The 18,508-nt window shown below is 40.0% G+C and overlaps 3 protein-coding genes across 3 annotated transcripts; 2 read left to right on the forward strand and 1 right to left on the reverse strand.

The window, feature by feature from the left end:
- Positions 1 to 414: 414 nt before the first annotated feature.
- Positions 415 to 6,852, forward strand: suz12b (SUZ12 polycomb repressive complex 2 subunit b). The gene is made up of 17 exons (XM_077719677.1): positions 415 to 729; positions 962 to 1,106; positions 1,550 to 1,596; positions 1,688 to 1,752; positions 1,824 to 1,892; positions 1,968 to 2,017; positions 2,236 to 2,321; positions 2,387 to 2,618; positions 2,690 to 2,795; positions 2,916 to 3,021; positions 3,109 to 3,286; positions 3,536 to 3,624; positions 3,717 to 3,860; positions 4,294 to 4,451; positions 4,601 to 4,799; positions 4,943 to 5,022; positions 5,514 to 6,852. The coding sequence occupies exons 1-17, from the start codon at positions 715 to 717 to the stop codon at positions 5,821 to 5,823; spliced, it is 2,079 nt and encodes a 692-aa protein (XP_077575803.1). The 5' UTR covers positions 415 to 714; the 3' UTR covers positions 5,824 to 6,852.
- A 398-nt stretch (positions 6,853 to 7,250) lies between these two features.
- Positions 7,251 to 15,923, forward strand: atad5b (ATPase family AAA domain containing 5b). Its single transcript, XM_077719950.1, has 16 exons — positions 7,251 to 7,565; positions 7,637 to 7,880; positions 7,999 to 8,211; positions 8,280 to 8,376; positions 8,464 to 8,564; positions 8,650 to 8,798; positions 8,873 to 9,044; positions 9,138 to 9,385; positions 9,489 to 9,582; positions 9,795 to 9,859; positions 9,934 to 10,081; positions 10,167 to 10,276; positions 10,423 to 11,018; positions 11,226 to 11,378; positions 11,455 to 11,653; positions 14,715 to 15,923. The coding sequence occupies exons 1-15, from the start codon at positions 7,497 to 7,499 to the stop codon at positions 11,549 to 11,551; spliced, it is 2,556 nt and encodes an 851-aa protein (XP_077576076.1). The 5' UTR covers positions 7,251 to 7,496; the 3' UTR covers positions 11,552 to 11,653; positions 14,715 to 15,923.
- LOC144198759 (uncharacterized) lies at positions 14,782 to 18,209 on the reverse strand. Its single transcript, XM_077719951.1, has 3 exons — positions 17,938 to 18,209; positions 17,210 to 17,575; positions 14,782 to 16,741 (listed from the first exon to the last, which is right to left on the reverse strand). The coding sequence occupies exons 1-3, from the start codon at positions 17,942 to 17,944 to the stop codon at positions 15,105 to 15,107; spliced, it is 2,010 nt and encodes a 669-aa protein (XP_077576077.1). The 5' UTR covers positions 17,945 to 18,209; the 3' UTR covers positions 14,782 to 15,104.
- Positions 18,210 to 18,508: the final 299 nt, after the last annotated feature.

An 18,508-nucleotide genomic window follows, 5' to 3' on the forward strand; every position in this document is an offset into this window, starting at 1 on the left:
ACTAATTCGACACTGAAAGCACATCTATTGTATTATACTGATTGAATGTAACTGAACTTTATTTTTAAATGTTTTGCATTTGAGATGTCTATAATTAACCACAAACACTTCATTTTTCTGATTTGATTGTTTTACAATCTGTGCATTTTATTTCTATTTCATTGAGTAATTATTATATTATAAAACTAGAGTAAAACAATCAGTATGTAAAACATCTGTATGTAAAACACTGTAAAACCAAATGTCCACAGTGCACTACTTTGCTGTTATTTGGCAAACGTATTCAGTGCACTTGAACGCGCGCTCTGTTTCCCGCAAAATCGCAGAAACCTAACGCGGGATAGCGTCACTTCCAGTTTCCAGTAGCCAATCACAGTCGTGCGTTCGCACAACTTGACTCTCATTGGCTGTCAAATAAGCAATGCTCTGTTGTTCATTCCAAATTGAAGGGACGCCGCACGGCAGAGAATTACTCGCCTGTGCTTATTATTGTCATAAACTGTATTTATTACACATCGGATTATATACAAAAATATTTGTATCCATACGAAGAAACAATCAGGGATCTCTACCGGTATATTTACCGGTAAACAATGCTAGCATCGCTAGCTTACTAGCCAGATGCGACCTGTCTGTCGCGTCCTGTTCATATTCATGGGCTTCCGCTCTTGATTCTTCCAGGCTTGGGCTTGGAGCGGCGAGGCTAACACATTGATGCCATCCGCCAGGGTAGGCTGTCTTTGTGGATGTTGGATAGACAGCAAGTTAAACGATTCTGTCGGTAATAGTCTGACAGGGGACGAAAGAAACCCCCAACCCGCGTTCTCTAGCCTGTTTAGCAATGTGCTTTCGCTAGCAGCCAAGCTAATCGTTCGCCTCCGGTAACTTTTGCTGTACAGCCTTTTGTTTGTCCCGTTATTTTTGTTCATGCTTTTAATGTCAGCGTTATGTTCGCTCGTAGAATTTCGGTCACATTATGAGCGGGGCGGGTTGCAAAGCGAACGGCGCCATGTACCCCGCCTCGTCGGCGATGCTGAACTCCGTGAAGAAGCCGAAGATGGAGCAGATCCAGGCCGACCATGAGCTCTTCCTCCTGGCCTTCGAAAGTGAGACGTCAACCCCTTGATTAGTTCCTTGTTTACTCATATTTCACTAAAGTTTTCAATCACTACTGTCTTATAGAGTACGCACCTTGGATTGATTCTCTTAAAATTGATGATGACATGTATTTTTTATTCGGTTAAGAAGACCAAGTTGATAGTTCCACTCCTAACCTACTGTAATGTAGCATAAAACTCAAATTTCTTAGCACTATATTATGCAATGGGATACTGTACTCATCCATTGATTTCGATTGCCCTTATGAGTGGCTAGATAAATGTTTGGAAAATGACAAAATATAGACAGTAAACACTTGATGACGTTTTATAATGTAGTATCAATAGTTACCAATAGTTTCTCTTTAAAACTTTGAAATCACTTGTAACTTATGTTTGAAGAACCTTATTAAATGATGGAATGATTATTATTATTATTATTCTGTTCTCAGAGCCAACACAGATATATAGATTTCTTCGCACTCGGAACTTGATTGCAGTAAGTTCCTACCTTTTTAATTTTTTTAAAGCATTTAAGGTATTGAATGTAAAAAAAAAATGCAAACTGAAATGATTTCCCTCCTTTTTAGCCGATATTTTTGCACAGGACTCTAACCTTCATGTCCCATAGAAATGGTCGCTCAAATGCCAAAAGGTACACAAAATTTCCGGTCCATCTTTGTTATGTGGTCAACATGAATGACAAAGTATTTTGCTTGTTCTTAGAAAATCATTCAAAGTAGATAACATGTTGCAAACTGTCGAGAAGATGAAGGGAGAGCAGGAATCTCCTAGGTAACATTACTCGATAAGATGTTTGAACTTTGTTTTCAATAGATGACAACATTTAACCCAATTTGTATGTTTTAGCTTGTCTTCCCATCTGCAGTTAACCTTTACCGGGTTCTTCCACAAGGATGGTAAGTACAGTAATCTGTAAATTACCAGTTTCAGTGCCATTGATGATTATAAATTCCCAATTTTGTTAATCTTTTCATACATCTGTGTGGATGTATTTTCTTCTGTCACTAGTAGAAGCCCAGTACATTTGAACTGGCAGAACTGACAGCACTTTTCATTCATGTTACACTATCAACGTGAAAAATTGAAAGAATGACTGTATCATTTTAAATTGTAGAAAAGCCATCTCAAAACTCGGAGAACGAGCAAAATTCCGTCTCCTTGGAGGTGCTACTTGTCAAAGTCTGCCATAAAAAACGCAAGGTAAGGCATCACATTTGGCCTACTATGTCATCTCTTTTCTGCGCTCACTTTGCTCTCTGTTGCAGGATGTCAGCTGTCCAGTTAAGCAAGTGCCTACAGGTAAAAAGCAGGTGCCTTTGAATCCTGACAGCCAGCAAAGCAAGCTGGCATCCTGTCCCTCGTTAGTGGTGTCCAGCAACGAGTTTGAACCCAGCAACAGCCACATGGTCAAGTCCTACTCCCTCCTCTTCAGGGTGTCGCGCACCAGCCGGAGGGACGCCAACGGCTTGCCCAATGGTGAAGCCAACGAAAACATTGGTAAGAAGCTGCTCAAAGCCGACAGTGCAGCTTTTGATCCTCATGCAATGTCTGTGTTTCTATATGTTTAGATGTAAGAGATACTCAGAGTAGAAAGAAGAGAAACTCCTCTATTAAGGAAGAGGGGGACACAACAGAGACATATGTGGCTCAAATGACTGTCTTCGATAAGAACAGGTGCAAGAGATATTTTATTTTCCTTTTGAGGGTCTTTCTCTCATGGTGCCATTATTGGGGGTCAGTGAGTCTAATAAGCACCTTATAAAGAGTTGGACTCCTCGTTTTTGTCCTGTACAGGAGATTGCAGCTGCTTGATGGAGAGTATGAGGTGTCCATGCAAGGGATGGAGGAAAGCCCTGTTAGCAAGAAGCGAGCCACATGGGAAACAATTCTTGATGGCAAGGTTAGATAGAACTTGGCTCCAAACTGATCTAATGATGTTCTCTATCACTGATCAAATCTCGTGTGTCCCCTCCCACCCAAACTTCAGAAACTTCCACCGTTTGAAACATTTTCTCAGGGACCCACGTTGCAATTTGCTCTGCGCTGGACAGGTGATGCCAGCGCTAAGTCCACAGCCCCTGTTGCCAAACCGCTGGCTACCCGAAATTCCGACACCTCTGGCCCCATGGAGACTCGGACCAGTCACCATAGAGCTACACCTTTGGGTAAGGTGTAATTCTTGGATCCAAGATAATCATAATTGCATATCATCTTGAAAACACTGACTGTGTATTTGGAAAATATGCTAGCTTCATGCTGTAGATGAGTTTTTGTCCATGTCATTCATTGATGTAAGATGATCTCTTACATATATTAACTACATAAAGCTAATTCTCTTGTAGCCACACCATTGAGTTAACATAATTACTAGTTAATCAAAGTCCACTTAAACAAAACCATGTGTTCCTTTTCAGCATTGAAAGAGTCTGTCGCCACAGATATCCAGACGAGAAAAGAACTTGTTCCGTGTGAACCACGCCAAAAGTTGAGGATATTTTATCAGGTAAACACTTTTATGCGAAAGTCTTGGCATATGAGGCCCTATCATGTCTTTCATTGAATTAATGGATGTATTGACACCTTTTTCTGACTTAGTTCCTGTACAACAACAATACGCGGCAACAGACGGAAGCCAGGGATGACCTTCACTGTCCTTGGTGCACGCTCAACTGCAGCAAACTCTACAGCCTTCTCAAGCACCTTAAACTCTCCCATTCACGCTTCATATTCAACTATGTGGTAAGAAAGGCCAATAATTCCATCACATATGCCTTATGGGAACATAAATAAGTATTTAAGACTGATTATCAGGACTTTGATCATTCAGAATCTATGCGGACATGAAACAATTCAAATCAGACTAGAAAACTGATATGTAGGGCTACCACTGATATTTGTTTGTAAGATCTATTAATCCATCTATAATTCAATTTATAAATGAAACTATCAGATATTTTCAATTATTTTTTAATGTATGTTTCCCCCTCCTAGTGTTTATTAACAAAGGATTGTTTTCTTTGGTCTTGTCTTGTTTAATGATTAAATGCAATAGAATTGACAATAATAAGGCAATATTGCATGCCAATAAGTGACTAGCTATATTGTCCCTGTCTGCACCCGAGCATAATCACTTGTAAATGACTTAATTTCCACCCACTCTTTTAATTGGCAGCCTCACCCCAAAGGAGCAAGAATAGACGTGTCTATCAATGAGTGTTACGACGGCTCGTACGTTGGCAATCCTCAGGACATCCACAGCCAACCGGGCTTTGCTTTCAGCCGCAACGGCCCCGTCAAGAGAACTGCCGTGACCCACATTCTGGTTTGCCGGTAAGCTTTTGAGTTGAATGGGTTTCAGCCTAAATTTCGATCTTTTTATGAAAATTTTTCCTTATTTTAGATACTTTTGAAAAGAACTGCGATAGACTGAAGTCACAAAGTGGCGCGGGATGACCGTGTATCATATTTTGTTGTTGCAGGCCCAAGAGGACTAAGCCCAGCCTGTCTGAGTTTCTGGAATCCGAGGATGGCGAGTTAGAGCAGCAAAGGACCTATGTGAGCGGGCACAACCGCCTCTACTTCCACAGTGACAGCTGCATGCCTCTGCGACCCCAAGAGATGGAAGTCGACAGTGAAGACGAGCGGGACCCTGCGTGGCTCCGAGAGAAGACCGCCACGGTGAGGAATTTCCGCCACTGCCGGATATTTTGTTGTGTAATGACCAGATGCCTCAAATTTATGGAGAATCTCATCCAGCATCTATTTGATGGAGCCAAATTGTACTTCTTTGCAAAATTGTTTTTCTCTTTTTATTTGTCCAGCAACTGGACGAATTCACGGATGTCAATGAAGGAGAGAAGGAGGTGATGAAGTTGTGGAACCTTCATGTTATGGAGCACGGGTATGTGGACACTAGAACATGAGTTTGCCCTTTTTTGCTCTACTTTTTCATTTTACTATTTTATTTTATCATAGCCCAAGAAAAAAGCTGGGTTTTCTGAGAATAGAATTCACCATGGAAACAAAGATTAACATGATATAATGTTTTGTTTTTGTTTTGGGGCGTTACAGTCGTCATGTTCAGTTCTTTTCTCTTTTTTTTTATTACCCATTTAGCAGTAAAATTCCACTCTCAGTGGTGGAAAATCAGGTTATGTTGTGAGTTTAGGAACAGAACATGTGGACTCCCTGTACTATAATTCACAAGAATGACTTTCTGTTTTTTTTCCCCCCAACACCTTGACTTGTGGGGTGCAAATTGGCCAGAGGAAGTAAACTTTTGTAATGATTCAACTCCTTACAACACAAATTGACTGTATTAAGATGTACCTGCATCACCACTGGATATATTTCCCTGGCATGAAAATATAGTTTGGTGTTTTTGTGTGACAGTTTCATAGCAGACAACCAGATGAATCAGGCCATCATGCTTTTCGTGGACGACTGCGGCGCTCACATCATCCGCCGCAACCTGTGCCGTAATTTCCTCTTGCACCTGGTAAGCATGCACGACTTCAACCTGGTGGTCACGGCCACTATCGACCGGGCCATGACGCGCCTGAAGCAGATCCAGGAAGAACTCCCCGAAGAGCCCGGGGAGCAGCAGGAGCGAGCAATGCTGGCGGGGAGCTTCAATGGCAACGTGGCATCCTCCGGTGTGGGGAAGCAGGGCAAGAGGACAAAAAGCGCTCTCACGGACTGATGCATTCTTATTGGCCAAAACCAATTTGTAGTCATGGGGGAATTTTATTTTTGTTCCATTTCCACCCACATATCCAACCTTTTGGTGCTTACAAGTGGCCAGCAGAGCATTTGACTGCAAAACCAATCAATTTACAAGGTAAACACGTTTTTACAAGTTGAATTCAGCCAAATATGAACAATGTAGAAGTGAATCACCCCCACTTATTATGACTGAAGGATATCATTGGAGGGGTAAATAGATCGAATGGGGTGGGGAACCCCGGCCCATGGAAGTCTTTTGACGCAGGCCAAATGAATTTTTAACCTACAAATAATCCTAATATATAAAAACATGTTGTTTTTTTGCCTCGCCCCTTCCTTGCATCTTGATATGATCTATGGAAGACTTTTAAACTCTCAGACTTGAGCCTTATAGGAAAAAAGTTCCCCACCCTTGGATTTTTATGTCCCTCAAGGAACTGAACTGGTAAAATGGATTGTGCACATACATAATAACCTTTTTAAAAAAAATCAATTTAGCTGATTATTTTTAGCACTTGCTGTTTTTGTATCTAGACTTTCTTTTTCATAACCTCAGCGTGTGTAACGCAGAGGTTCTTCAATCATGAGTGAAGAATGAGAAGAGATTGTGTTTTGGTATCACAGTTAAGACTTAAGAGTTTCAAGAAATGTCTACCAGTAAAGACTCGAGTAGTTCTCTTCTTTATTTTTGTCGGACAGTAGAATTTTTAAAGATTTTTAGTTTCAGTGCTGGTCTACCAAAGGGGTTTTCAGTATTTGGAGTTATGTTGATATTTTTTTCTTTTTCACTGTGAATACAAACTGACAATGATGGTTCAATACCAACCCGGATTTGGTATGTTTTTAATCTTTAATTCCAATTTGGTTACTTTGCTACTTTTGTCTAGTGAAGTAAAGGGAACTTTTTGTCACCTTTCATTTACAAAACACGCCATTGAGAATCCTGTAAAGAAGTACACTCTGGATTTAGGGTTTTTATATTTAAATAAAGACACATTCAACCTCATTTAAGCTTATTTTTTTTGTTGGCAGCAATCTAGAATCTGAGGAACTTCACTTTTGATATCATTGTGCTGAATGTAGAAAATACTGTATATGGTTAACTTTTGGATGTATGATTTGTTTACCTTGTCGCAATGATAGCTGTAGCAGATTTATGGCCAATTAATTGGGTGGCTATAGAATAAACTTACTACATGCACATATTTGTAATGTACCTGAAGAAAATTGATACAACCTTGGGATAATCATTAAAACTTTTTTTCTTAATTTGGTGTTTCTCAGCTTCTTGTGGCACCAATTTCCCACAAGCGAATAAAAGGACTTTTATTGTGCATTTATCTTTTTCTATAATTTGTCTAGTTAAATTAGTGACGATATTCTCCACCACCAGAGGTGGCTGTAGTGGGCTATAAAGTCCTTTGCGTTACCAACAAAGTAAAGCCGTAGCATTTTTGAACGTCTGCTCTTCCTAACTTTTTAACAACAAAAACACATCATCGCCGCTGAAAACTTATAAAACGCAAACCTCTTCATCCAGTGCATTAAATGGCTTATGCTAATGGATAGTTTAATGAACGAAACAGATGGAGTATGGCGCCATATTCAAAATGTCACACAGGTGCGCTTTGACCATTTTTCTTATTCGTCATGCCAAACAAGCAGAAACGGACCGAGAATTATCTTTCATTTCTGACGGAAGAGAGCCTTCAAGCAGAAGTAAGGACGTTTGCTGATCTGCATGTTTATCTTTCTCTTTCAAATGTCAAATAACTTCTCTTTTTTTAAAGCAAAAGGGCAGTAAAAGGGGCAGATTTTGGCAGGCAGAGGACAAATTGCCCTCCCATCAGTGTAAAGTAGATGTGGTGTCACTACCATTCTCTTCATCATCATGCATGCAGTCCAACAGAGGACATGTGCAGTCGCCACAGGGGCTGCACAACTTTTTGCAAGACATCCAAGCATCTAACCCGGCATTCCATGTCCAGAATGTGTTCCGAATGCTGCAGAGGAAAGCCAACGAGAGTCTACAAGGTAAAAATAATCATTTTGTTCAAGTGTGCCTAATCAGAATTCTGTATGAACCTTGGTTTCGGTATATTCAAGAATATGAAGCAATTTTACCATTTATCTGTTTCTTTACCTCTGAAAGGAGAGAAAAACTTGGATTTAAAAGTGACTCCAGAAAGCACAGAGAAGGACTCCATATACTTGACTACAATGGCCCCAAGTTCAAGCCTAAAGACACATTTTTCAGTTGAAACGTGTCCCAGAGTGAGCAAGCTGAGCCGCAGTCGGAGAATGAAGTTCCCAAGTGGGAATGGTTGTAAAACTCCTGACAAAACACTACAAAATGTCGAAAAAGGTAAACAATCTGATCACTATTTCAAATGAAAAGCTTTGCATGGTATCAGTAATGTGTAATATTTTTAGATTCCCATTGTGAAGATGTGTTGTGGACAGACAAGTACCGTCCTCGATGTGCAAGTGAACTTATTGGAAATATCCTACAAGTGAGAAAATTGCACCAGTAAGTGGTCCTAATTTTTGAACACACTTTAAACTACTATTATTGGTAAAATATTTATATATCATTGTACTGGGCTTCTATTTTCAGTTGGTTGAAAAAGTGGAAACGGCACTCCCTCTTAAGTGAGAGCAGGACAATAAAGAAAATGAAAAATGAAGAAAAGAGCAGCGAAAATAGTTCTGCGCAAGGTAAAAATGTCAAGGAAAACTTTTACTTTCATTTATATCCATTTAATTTGGAGGATTATAAATTTCACTTGCTATTTGCTTGTAGAAATATGGGATTGTGGAGACTTCCAGGGCGAGGTTGGGTCAGAGGAGTCAAATGAGGAGCCGATGTGTAACACCATGCTCATCACGGGGCCTTTAGGCGTGGGAAAAACCTCATTGGTGTACGCCTGCGCGCAAGAACTCGGTTTTCAGGTCACAATCTACAAAGGCTTCCTCATACATCTGTTTGAAATATGTTTAATTCCCTCTTTCCCCTGTACTGGCAGGTGTTTGAGGTGAACTCATCTTCCCTGCGAAATGGCCGCCAGGTTCTGTGTCAACTGAGGGAGGCGACACAGTCTCATCAGGTTCAGACTGCTGATAAGGACCCTCTGAAACCGGCCTATTTCAACAACTACGACAATAGGAGAGGCAACCATACAAGTAAACATATTCCTGGTGAGGATACCAATCAGGAAAATGAAGTGCTGTCTCTTTCCGCCATCCACTCAACAACAAAAGTATAACCGTTGTCTTTTCTGATTTGTATAGAAGGCAAAGTGCCGCCTCCCAAAAAAGTCACCCTCAGCTCAAGAAGGCAGACCTTTGGCGTCCGGAGGCGTGCAGGAAAGAAAAATGCTGTCACCCTAACAAACTTCTTTAAGATGAAGGCCAAAGCAGATCACCTGTGTGGCCTGATGCCGACAGAGACGCCGAATGAGAAACACAAAGAGCGGACTGACTGTCAAAAGGCACCACAGCAAAAAAACAGCACCACGTCGCTCATCTTATTTGAAGAGGTGACAGTCATTTTTATCGCATTAACTCATTCTATACCACTGATTACTATAAAAGTCAAATATCCATGTTAACTCCTGATTGTTTTTTTCCTACCTGTTATAGGTTGATGTCATATTTGAAGATGATGTCGGTTTCTTGGCAGCAATCAAAACGTTCATGACAACCACTAAAAGGCCCGTGGTTCTCACGACTAATGGTAAATAAACCAGAAACAGAATGGGAAAAAAAAATCCTGTCCGTCGATAAACATCATTATTTTTTTTCATGGTCTGAATCTGAAAGTAACCGATGGTCACATTGAGCCAAATGTATATGTTTTGTGCACCTAACTAAAGAGTTCTTTTATAACAAGGTCAAGGCAAGGCTCTCTGTTAAAAAGGTCCCCAACACTTGCTCTATCATCCTTAGATCCCACATTCAAAGAGAGATTCAGTAACAAGTTGGAAGAAGTTGTTTTAAAGAAGCCATCCTTGGTAATGCCCCTTTGCATTGTGCTTTTGACCTGTGTTTAAGTCAATCCGTCTTAAATCATGGTGCTTCAAAACAGGTGAATATATGCAGCTACCTGCAACTGCTGTGTTTGGTCGAGGGTGCAAAATTGGACTTGGACGACGCAAGAAACCTCGTCACGCTTAACGGAGGTGACGTCAGACGATGTCTCCTTCAGCTCCAGTTGTGGGTGAACAGTAGTCAGGGTAATTGTGCATTTCTTGGAATATACTTTGTCACAACATCATTTGACTGCTGAAATCTTATTGTTTATATACTTCTGGTTAAAAGGCTTGACTGTAGGAGAACACACTAGACTTCCACAATGTACCACAGGTTGTACTTCAAGCATGCTGGGTATACATCCTGTTAGTCGACATGATCTGCTGACCTTTCTCGAGGTATATTATACACATTGGAAAATTAGTTCATTTCATTTTATAAAAATCATATATAAAGCGCATCGGACTATAGGGGCACACTGTCTTTTAGTTGCGCCCTATAGTCCGGCAAATACAGTCATTTAATTCAACAATAATTTCTTTAGAATCCATCATGGACTGAAGCTGACCTCAACAAGCTGGTCCAAACCTGGAGAAGAGATTTTCCTTTGCTCTACTCCAACCTGGAGATACTTATACCGTTTAGGTCTAAGTTGCCGGCGGCAGCCATTAACCCGGTAGGGCGTGGACAGCATTTTAGCAGCAGGACTCTAACTGGATCCAGTTTGACACGCAATGGACAAAACAGCTCCTGTTGTCTGAAGACAATGCAATATCACAAGACTGAACAAAGTGCCACAAATGTACGCTGTTTGAATGGCCTTGCTGATTTCTCCGAGCTTATGTCGTACATGGATGCCACAATCACAACAGCTGAAGCACTTAGTCCTGGTGCATGTGCAAGGGAGTTTGTCTGGACTGGTGTTGTCATGAAAGACAGTTTGTCAGATGAAACAAGCGAGGAAAAAGCCTGGAGTCACAGCCGGGAGAAGCTGTTGGAGATTCGGGCTTTTGTAGAAGCTTTGGGGTGTCGTAGGTGTTGGAATCAAATGTCAGATATTTGGACTCAGGTATTGACAAGCAGTCTTGAAGAGTTTTCCGATGGGATACGCTTCAATTATCAACCTCCAGTTGAGCTAATGTGAGTTTACTATTCAATGTTTTTAACTCATTGCTGCTTATTTTAATGGCATTTGATCTGGAACATACACAAAGTAGATAGACTGCATTTCCTTGTTCTTTCATTACACGAATGAGTGTGGAAAAGTTCCGATTTTTGTTCCTTGATTGTATGTCAGAAGGTTAAATATGAAATTTCTAATCAGTGTACTCTATATTGTATCCACAGCACGTGCCAAAAGAGGTACAAGATGAGTCAGGCAGTTTTGAGTACTCAGCCCTTTGGCCTACTGGGAAACAGGGAGGCTATATTTGTTGACTACATGCCGACCCTCCGCTCTATCAGTCGCTCTGTGAGGAAGCCAAAAGATGAATGGGCAAAGTAAGCAAACACTTCACCGACCTACAATTTTATGAAATTCTTTCAATTTTTCTTGGTCCTTTTCCTCTCCTCATAGGTGTGTGAACCCTCTCCAAAGTTTAAACTTGGGCCTCTCAAAGTCAACGCTTCGACTCCTGGGCCAAGATTTCTCCAGTACCACTCTGACAGCCTAAACAGTACTACATCACTTTTTTTTTCTCCAAGAACCATAATAATGGAAACAACTGTCTTGCAAAATCAATGTGGATACATTTGATGAAATCATGTGCATACAGGTAAATAAAATATTTTATTTTTATGGGTGGAGTGTTGTTGGCCATTTTATACTCGCTCAATTGGGAAAAAGTAGACAAAATATATGAACTACATGTATATATAGACAAACAACCATCACAATCCTGCCCACAACAAAATCAGATGAACCTCTACACTTAGGTGGTGTTATAGTAAATTGTTTGTGTTAACAAAGACCATGTATAGTAAGGCATTTATATTTATAAAAAACAAATTTCTTTCTTTCAAAAACTACATAGTATAGTAAGACTTTTTTTCTCATAAAAAATGATAGTACAGTAATGCTTAGAAAAAGACATAGTATAGTAAGCCTTTTTACTTAAAAAAAAGACAGTATAGTAAGGCTTAAAAAATGACATAGTATAGAAAGGCTTTAAAATGACACAGTAGAGTACGACTTTAAATTGACATAGTATAGTAAGACTTGAAAAAAACACATAGTATACTGTGGTGCAGTGGTTAACTCACCCGTCTTCCGTGTAGGCAACCTTGGTTTGAATCCTGGTTGGTCAGGAAACATTTTCCCTTAATTGTTTCTGTGTACTTGTAGTCAAAACCTTCAAATGTTAACAGAGGAAAGTGCAGTCAAATTGTGGCAGAGTGGTTGACTCACCTGTCTCTCATCTGGGAGATCTGGGTTCAAATCCCGGTTGGGACACTTTTTCACTTAGTTGTTTCTGCTTCTTGTAGTCAAGACACTCAAATGATGACAGAGGAAAGTGTAGCCACTTGGTGGTGCAGAGGTTTGTTCACTGGACTTTTGTCTGGGAGACCTTGGTTCGATTCCCGGTCGAGACCCTTTTTCACTTAGTTGTTTCTTTGGACTTCTTCTCAAGAAAGTCAAATGATTACAAAGAAAAGTGTAGTCACTTGGTTGGCGCAGAGGTTAGTTCACAGGACTCCCGTCTGGGAGACCTGGGTTCGATTCCCGGTCGAGACACTCTTTCACTTAGTTGTTTCTTTGGACTTCTTCTCAAGAAAGTCAAATGATTACAAAGAAAATTGTAGTCACTTGGTTGGCGCAGAGGTTAGATCACAGGACTCCCGTCTGGGAGACCTGGGTTCGATTCCCGGTCGAGACACTTTTTCACTTAGTTGTTTCTGTGGACTTCTTGGAAAGACACTGAAATGATTACAAAGAAAAGTGTAGTCACTTGGTTGGCGCAGAGGTTAGATCACTGGACTCCCGTGTGGGAGACCTGGGTTCGATTCTCGCTGCCGTCGTTTGGCTGAAAATACTTGGGAAGAAGAAATGTTCAATGGAATAAGAAGAAGGGAAAAAAAAAAAGAAAAAACTTTTTAATTTATATTAAACACTTAGTCATACTTTTCAGCAAAAGGTTATATTCCGAACTGCCTTCGGCAGTTCGGAAGACAGTTGAAGGACCTGTCTATGCGAAAGGCGTTCTCGGGTCGGCCTTCGGCCGACCCTCGACCGCTTGCTTGGTCAGTGAACCGCCGACACCGGGAAGCGAACTCACGTTCTCTCCGTGCAAAGGCGAGTGTGCAACCCACTACACCAACTCGTGCCCCACTTATACATAGGTGTTGAAACGTTTTATCCAAGGAAATGGGGTGAAACACTTAGTCATTTTTTGGACAAAATGCTTCATCCACCACTGAATACTTATTCAGTTAGACACTTAGACATAAATACTTATTCTTTTACCTGAAGAATTGTGGGAAAATCTTTGCATGTACTGGGAATTGAACCAAGGACCAATGAGTTGGCAGACTGATGACTTATCCACTAGGCTACCACCCTCACACACATACATGGTTGTTGAAACGTTTTATCCAAGGAAATGGGGTGAAACACTTAGTCATTTTTTGGACAAAATGCTTCATCCACCACTGAATATTTATTCAGTTAAACACTTAGGTAATTGTATTTATTCTTTTACCTGAACAATTGTGGGAAAATCTTTGCATGCACTGGGAATTGAACCCAGGTCCACAGATGTGGGAGACTGATGACTTATCCACTGGGCCACCACCCTGTGAGAGAAAGCAGTAGTACTTGTTGTTTTGTCTCTTTTCACTCCCAGATCATACTTCGTACTTTACCTTCAAATGGGGAAAGTTAGGTAAGAATACAAAGCGGGATTTGAACCCTGGTCCAAAGGGGTGGGAGGCAAATGACTTATTCACTGGGCCACATGCTTCCAAAAATAATCAGTAGGATTCATTGTTTTGTCTGTTACAACTATTAGTACGGTTGGATTTTTTTCTTTATAAAAAAAAAATGTCATAGTATAGTAAGGCTTTTTTGGTAAGAAATGACATAGTATAGTTAGATATTAAAACGACTTAGTAAAGTAAGGCTTAAAAAATGACATAGTATAGTAAGGTTTTTTCTTTAAAAAAGTACATAGTATAATTAGTCTTAAAAATGTCAGTATAGTAAAGCTTAAAAATGACATAGTATATAGTAAGGCTTAAAAATGACATAGTATAGTAAGGCTTAAAAATGACATAGTATAGTAAGGCTTAAAAATGACATAGTATAGTAAGGCTTAAAAATGACATAGTATAGTAAGGCTTAAAAATGACATAGTATAGTAAGGCTTAAAAATGACATAGTATAGTAAGGTTTTATCTTAAAAAACTACATAGTATAATTAGACTTAAAAATGACAGTTTAGTAAGGCTTAAAATGACATAGTATAGTAAGGCTTAAAATAAATAGTTTATAGTAAGGCTTAAAAATGACTGGGGGTTTGAATTCCGCTGTCGTTTGACTGATCACTACCCTATGTAGTTCAGAAAATGGATGAGTTTTTTAATTAAAATTAACAGGAACACAACAACCATCCCATCTCCTGTTGGGGCCCTTTTCTTGGGTAACTGAATTAGTTATGTAAAAGCGTAAATTCCACAAACGTTCCGTCTCCAAACGAAAAGATATCTAAGAACCCACACATAACATACAAATTATTTTAAGGCAATGAAAGAATACACGTGATTATAAGAAATATTTCTCTTCACAACGTAATGACATTTTAGAAAATCTGTACTAACAGTGTTACGTATACGGCGTAGGTGTCGAGGCGAGCATACGAGGAATAGGACCCAATCGCAGGGAAGCATGCGAGAAGAAGGGAAGTAGTGCTGATACCAAAGACTTTAATAACTTAGGCAGGATGTGGGAAAATAACAAAGACTTAGAAATCAAATCACAAAACCACAACTTACTTGGGAAAACAAGGGGAATCGAGGAATGAGGTAGCGCAAGGTGTCCTGTGTGAATGTTCAACCACAAGTTGAGTATGAAGATGTATTTTCATCAATGTGGGTTTTTGTGTGCCTTTCTCAGTGTTGTGTTGCATAGAAAGCTTGACTACAAACTGAGTAGGAAAAGTTTTTTCACGAGTGTGGGTACTTGTGTGTTTTTAAGTTTACCTTCTTTTTGAATTTTTGACCACAAACAGATCACGGAAATGTTTTTTTACCAGTGTGGGTTCTTGTGTGTGATTTTAAGTTTCCCTTCTCTCTAAATGTTTTACCACAAACTGAGCAAGAAAATGGTTTTTCACCAGTATGGGTTCTTATGTGTATTTTTAATTTTGCCATCTGGGTATATGCTTTACCACAAACTGAGCATGAAAATGGTTTTTCACCAGTGTGGGTTCTTGTGTGTGATTTTAAGTTTGCTTTCTCTCTAAATGTTTTATCACAAACTGTGCACGAAAATGGTTTTTCACCAGTGTGGATTCTTATGTGACTAATTAAGAGTTCCTTCAGTGTAAATGTCTGACCACAAAAGGAGCACAAAAATGGCTTTTCACCTGTGTGGGTTCTTGTGTGCCTTGTTAGGCCTGACTTCCGAGTGAATGTTTGATTACAAACTGAGCATGAAAATAGTTTTTCACCAGTGTGATTTCTTGTGTGTTGGTTTAAGTTTGACATGTTTCTGAATTCTTTACCACAAATTGAACACGAAAATGGTCTTTCACCAGTGTGAATTCTCGTGTGGACTCTTAAGTCTCCCTGTTTAATAAAAGCTTGACCACAAACTGAGCACATAAATGGTTTTTCACCAGTGTGAGTTCTTGTGTGGCTCATTAGATTTGACTTTACAGTGAATTTTCGGCTACAAATTGAACATGAAAATGGTTTTTCACCAGTATGGGTTCTTATATGTTTTTGTAAACTTATCTTCTGTGTGAACCCTTGACCACAAATTGAGCACGAAAATGGTTTTTCACCAGTGTGGTTTCTCATGTGTATTTTTAAGTGTCCCTGTACAATAAAAGCTTGACCACAAACTGAGCACAAAAATGGTTTTTCTCCAGTGTGAATTCTTGTGTGTCTTGTTAAGCCTAACTTCCGAGTGAATGTTTTACTACAAATTGAGCACGAAAATGCTATTTCACCAGTGTGGGTTCTCATGTGAATTTTTAACGAATCCTGTTCATTAAAAGCGTGACCACAAACTGAACACAAAAATGGTTTTTCCCCAGTGTGGATTCTTGTATGTTTTGTTAAGCCGGACTTCCGAGTGAATGTTTTACCACAAATTGAGCACGAATATGGCATTTCACTAGTGTGGGTTCTTGGGCGTGTTTGTAAGTTTATCTTCTGTTTGAAGGTTTGATCACAAACTGAGCACAATAATGGTTTTCCAGCAGTCTGGGTTCCTGCGTGTACTCCGAAATTGTACTTATTAGCAAATGCTTGGCCACACTGAGAGCATTTGAAGAGACTGTCACTACAGTGAGCTTCCTTATGATCTTTAGCATCACCATCATTGTAAAACAAGTGTGATGCAATGGTGTCACTATCTGGTGGATGAGCAATGAAGCGGTATCCTTCTGCCCCTATTCTGGCTACGTCGAGATCACCTTTACTTTTCAGGGGTTCAGCAGTTGTTCTTGTGATATTTTCTTCCTCTTTCACGACTGACAGGTCTTCTGCTTCCTCCTTTTTGTTGGGAAAGAGCTCTTTACTCTTATGCTGTTGAGGGGGCTCTGACTCCTCCTGCTTGATTTGGGGGAGCTCAACCGCCTCTTTAGTGTCAGGTGTCTCCTGTTCCTGACACTCAGACACACCAAGATATTTCCTGAAACCTGCAGGACACAAGACCACCAATGATATAAATTATGGAGCATGAATCAACCAGGCTGCATACGAGGTTAGATTGCCGAGTGTGTGTGTGCATGTTGAATTGCATGTGCACCAAAGTTCCCTCTAAGCTATATTGCATATAAATGCAAGTTTAACTATCAAGTGACATTCAGCAGAAAAGTCATTTGAATGAGAAGTGAGGACAGATGTGAAAAATACGGTAAAATTTATCCAAATCGGGCCTGCCTCCACTCCCTAGTGCAGCCCAGAAAAAAAGTACTTCATATTTAATCCTAAAATTCAAATGCATTTTACATATAAATAGAATATGAACTCTTTTTTCTGGATGGATGGTTAACTTTATTCATCCCATACTTGGGAAATTTTATTGTGGCAGTAGCAAGAGGGTGATTAGACAGAACAGCAAAGCAAAAGCACAGAGTACCCCATGTTAGTGACTTGATACTTACGGAATTGCAAGTGTGATCTGCCGTCGTGGCTAACTGGTGGTGGAGTCACAAGGTTTTCTCCCTGTAAACTTTTTGTTGAGCTGCTGCAACTGAGAGGACCTGTCCCCCTGCTGGCCTCATTCGGAGCTTCATCTTCACTCCTCAAAGGCTCAACCGTGCACATGGGGACATCTATCCTCTCCTCTTTAACATGTAGAGGGACTTCCTCTACCTTCATGAGGAGATGCTGCTGCTCCTCATGGTGGAGTTTCCCAAATCGAATAAAATACTCCTGTTGTTCCTCTTTAATCCGTGCTAATTCTTTATTTTCTTCTTCTACCATTGGAGCAGATTCCTGGCGTTCAGGACGATGTACTTGACTGGCATCTGAAACACAAGAATAAAGTGCAGTACTATCACACAACTCACAAAATTATGGTTTCAAAACACCCTAACCCTAACCCTGAAATGATCTAAAGTAACTACTTGCACCAAGACCATTTGCTGCCAGGGACTTTATTGTTATAATTATATCTCTCTTATATCTTGCAACAGTCACACCATATTTAGAGTGTCCAATCAATCTACTCATGTTTTTTTGGAACGTAGGAGGAAACCGGATTCAAATTTGAAGTTAATAAAGTAAACTAATACAAATACAATAATAAAATAGCACGTTGGTTACATCAGCCCGGCATCTGTTTAAATTGTAATATATTTTCGAGACAAGTAGTTAAACGTCAACTCACCTGACATTTTGGGGTTTAATGGTTGCTTATTAGGCGATGCGGTGATGTTTCTCTTCTTTTTATTAGCGGCTAACTTAGGCTAGGCTAAGCTGAACAAGCCGCGAAGTTTCAACGTCCTCCCAAACGATGGGTTCTTGGCATGCATTCACATTTCCGCAACATTTCAATGGTTACAAACGCAATTTAAACGTAGAACTTCTTAAAAACGAGGAAAGAAAAGCATCAGAAAAGACTGTCCTCCTTGATTGGGACAGCTGTTGGACTGCAATTAATCGCTACTACGCATGCGCGAATAAATGTCATTTCCCGTCAAGTTAAATCATTGCAAACGTTTACTTCCTGTGGCACCATTTGCACCTTCCCATTCACCAAATTTGAAGACCCCAAAAGTGAAAGTGTTGGGGGAAAAATAGAAATAAAATAGGGAAATGAAAAAGTAGAGCAAAAACATGACATGAATCCCCCCAAAAAACGGGTAAATGGGACCTTTAATCTATATCCTTAGTCTTCTTGTGGCATGAGTCCATTGCAGCTGTAGCTACTGCGTAAATCTATCATAATGCTGCTTCAG

The sequence above is a fragment of the Stigmatopora nigra genome, chromosome 6, assembly GCF_051989575.1.
Source record: "Stigmatopora nigra isolate UIUO_SnigA chromosome 6, RoL_Snig_1.1, whole genome shotgun sequence".
Classification (NCBI taxonomy): domain Eukaryota; kingdom Metazoa; phylum Chordata; class Actinopteri; order Syngnathiformes; family Syngnathidae; genus Stigmatopora; species Stigmatopora nigra.

Coding starts and splice junctions, on each gene's coding strand:
- atad5b (XM_077719950.1), top strand. CDS start 7,497: ATGCCAAACAAGCAGAAACGGACCGAGAATTATCTTTCATTTCTGACG. Junction 8,377..8,463: donor CAAGTGAGAAAATTGCACCA/GTAAGTGGTCCT, acceptor TTCTATTTTCAG/TTGGTTGAAAAAGTGGAAAC. Junction 8,565..8,649: donor CGAAAATAGTTCTGCGCAAG/GTAAAAATGTCA, acceptor ATTTGCTTGTAG/AAATATGGGATTGTGGAGAC.
- LOC144198759 (XM_077719951.1), bottom strand. Junction 16,742..17,209: donor CAGATCACACTTGCAATTCC/GTAAGTATCAAG, acceptor TGTGTCCTGCAG/GTTTCAGGAAATATCTTGGT.
- suz12b (XM_077719677.1), top strand. Junction 1,597..1,687: donor GCACTCGGAACTTGATTGCA/GTAAGTTCCTAC, acceptor CCTCCTTTTTAG/CCGATATTTTTGCACAGGAC. Junction 4,800..4,942: donor TCCGAGAGAAGACCGCCACG/GTGAGGAATTTC, acceptor TTATTTGTCCAG/CAACTGGACGAATTCACGGA.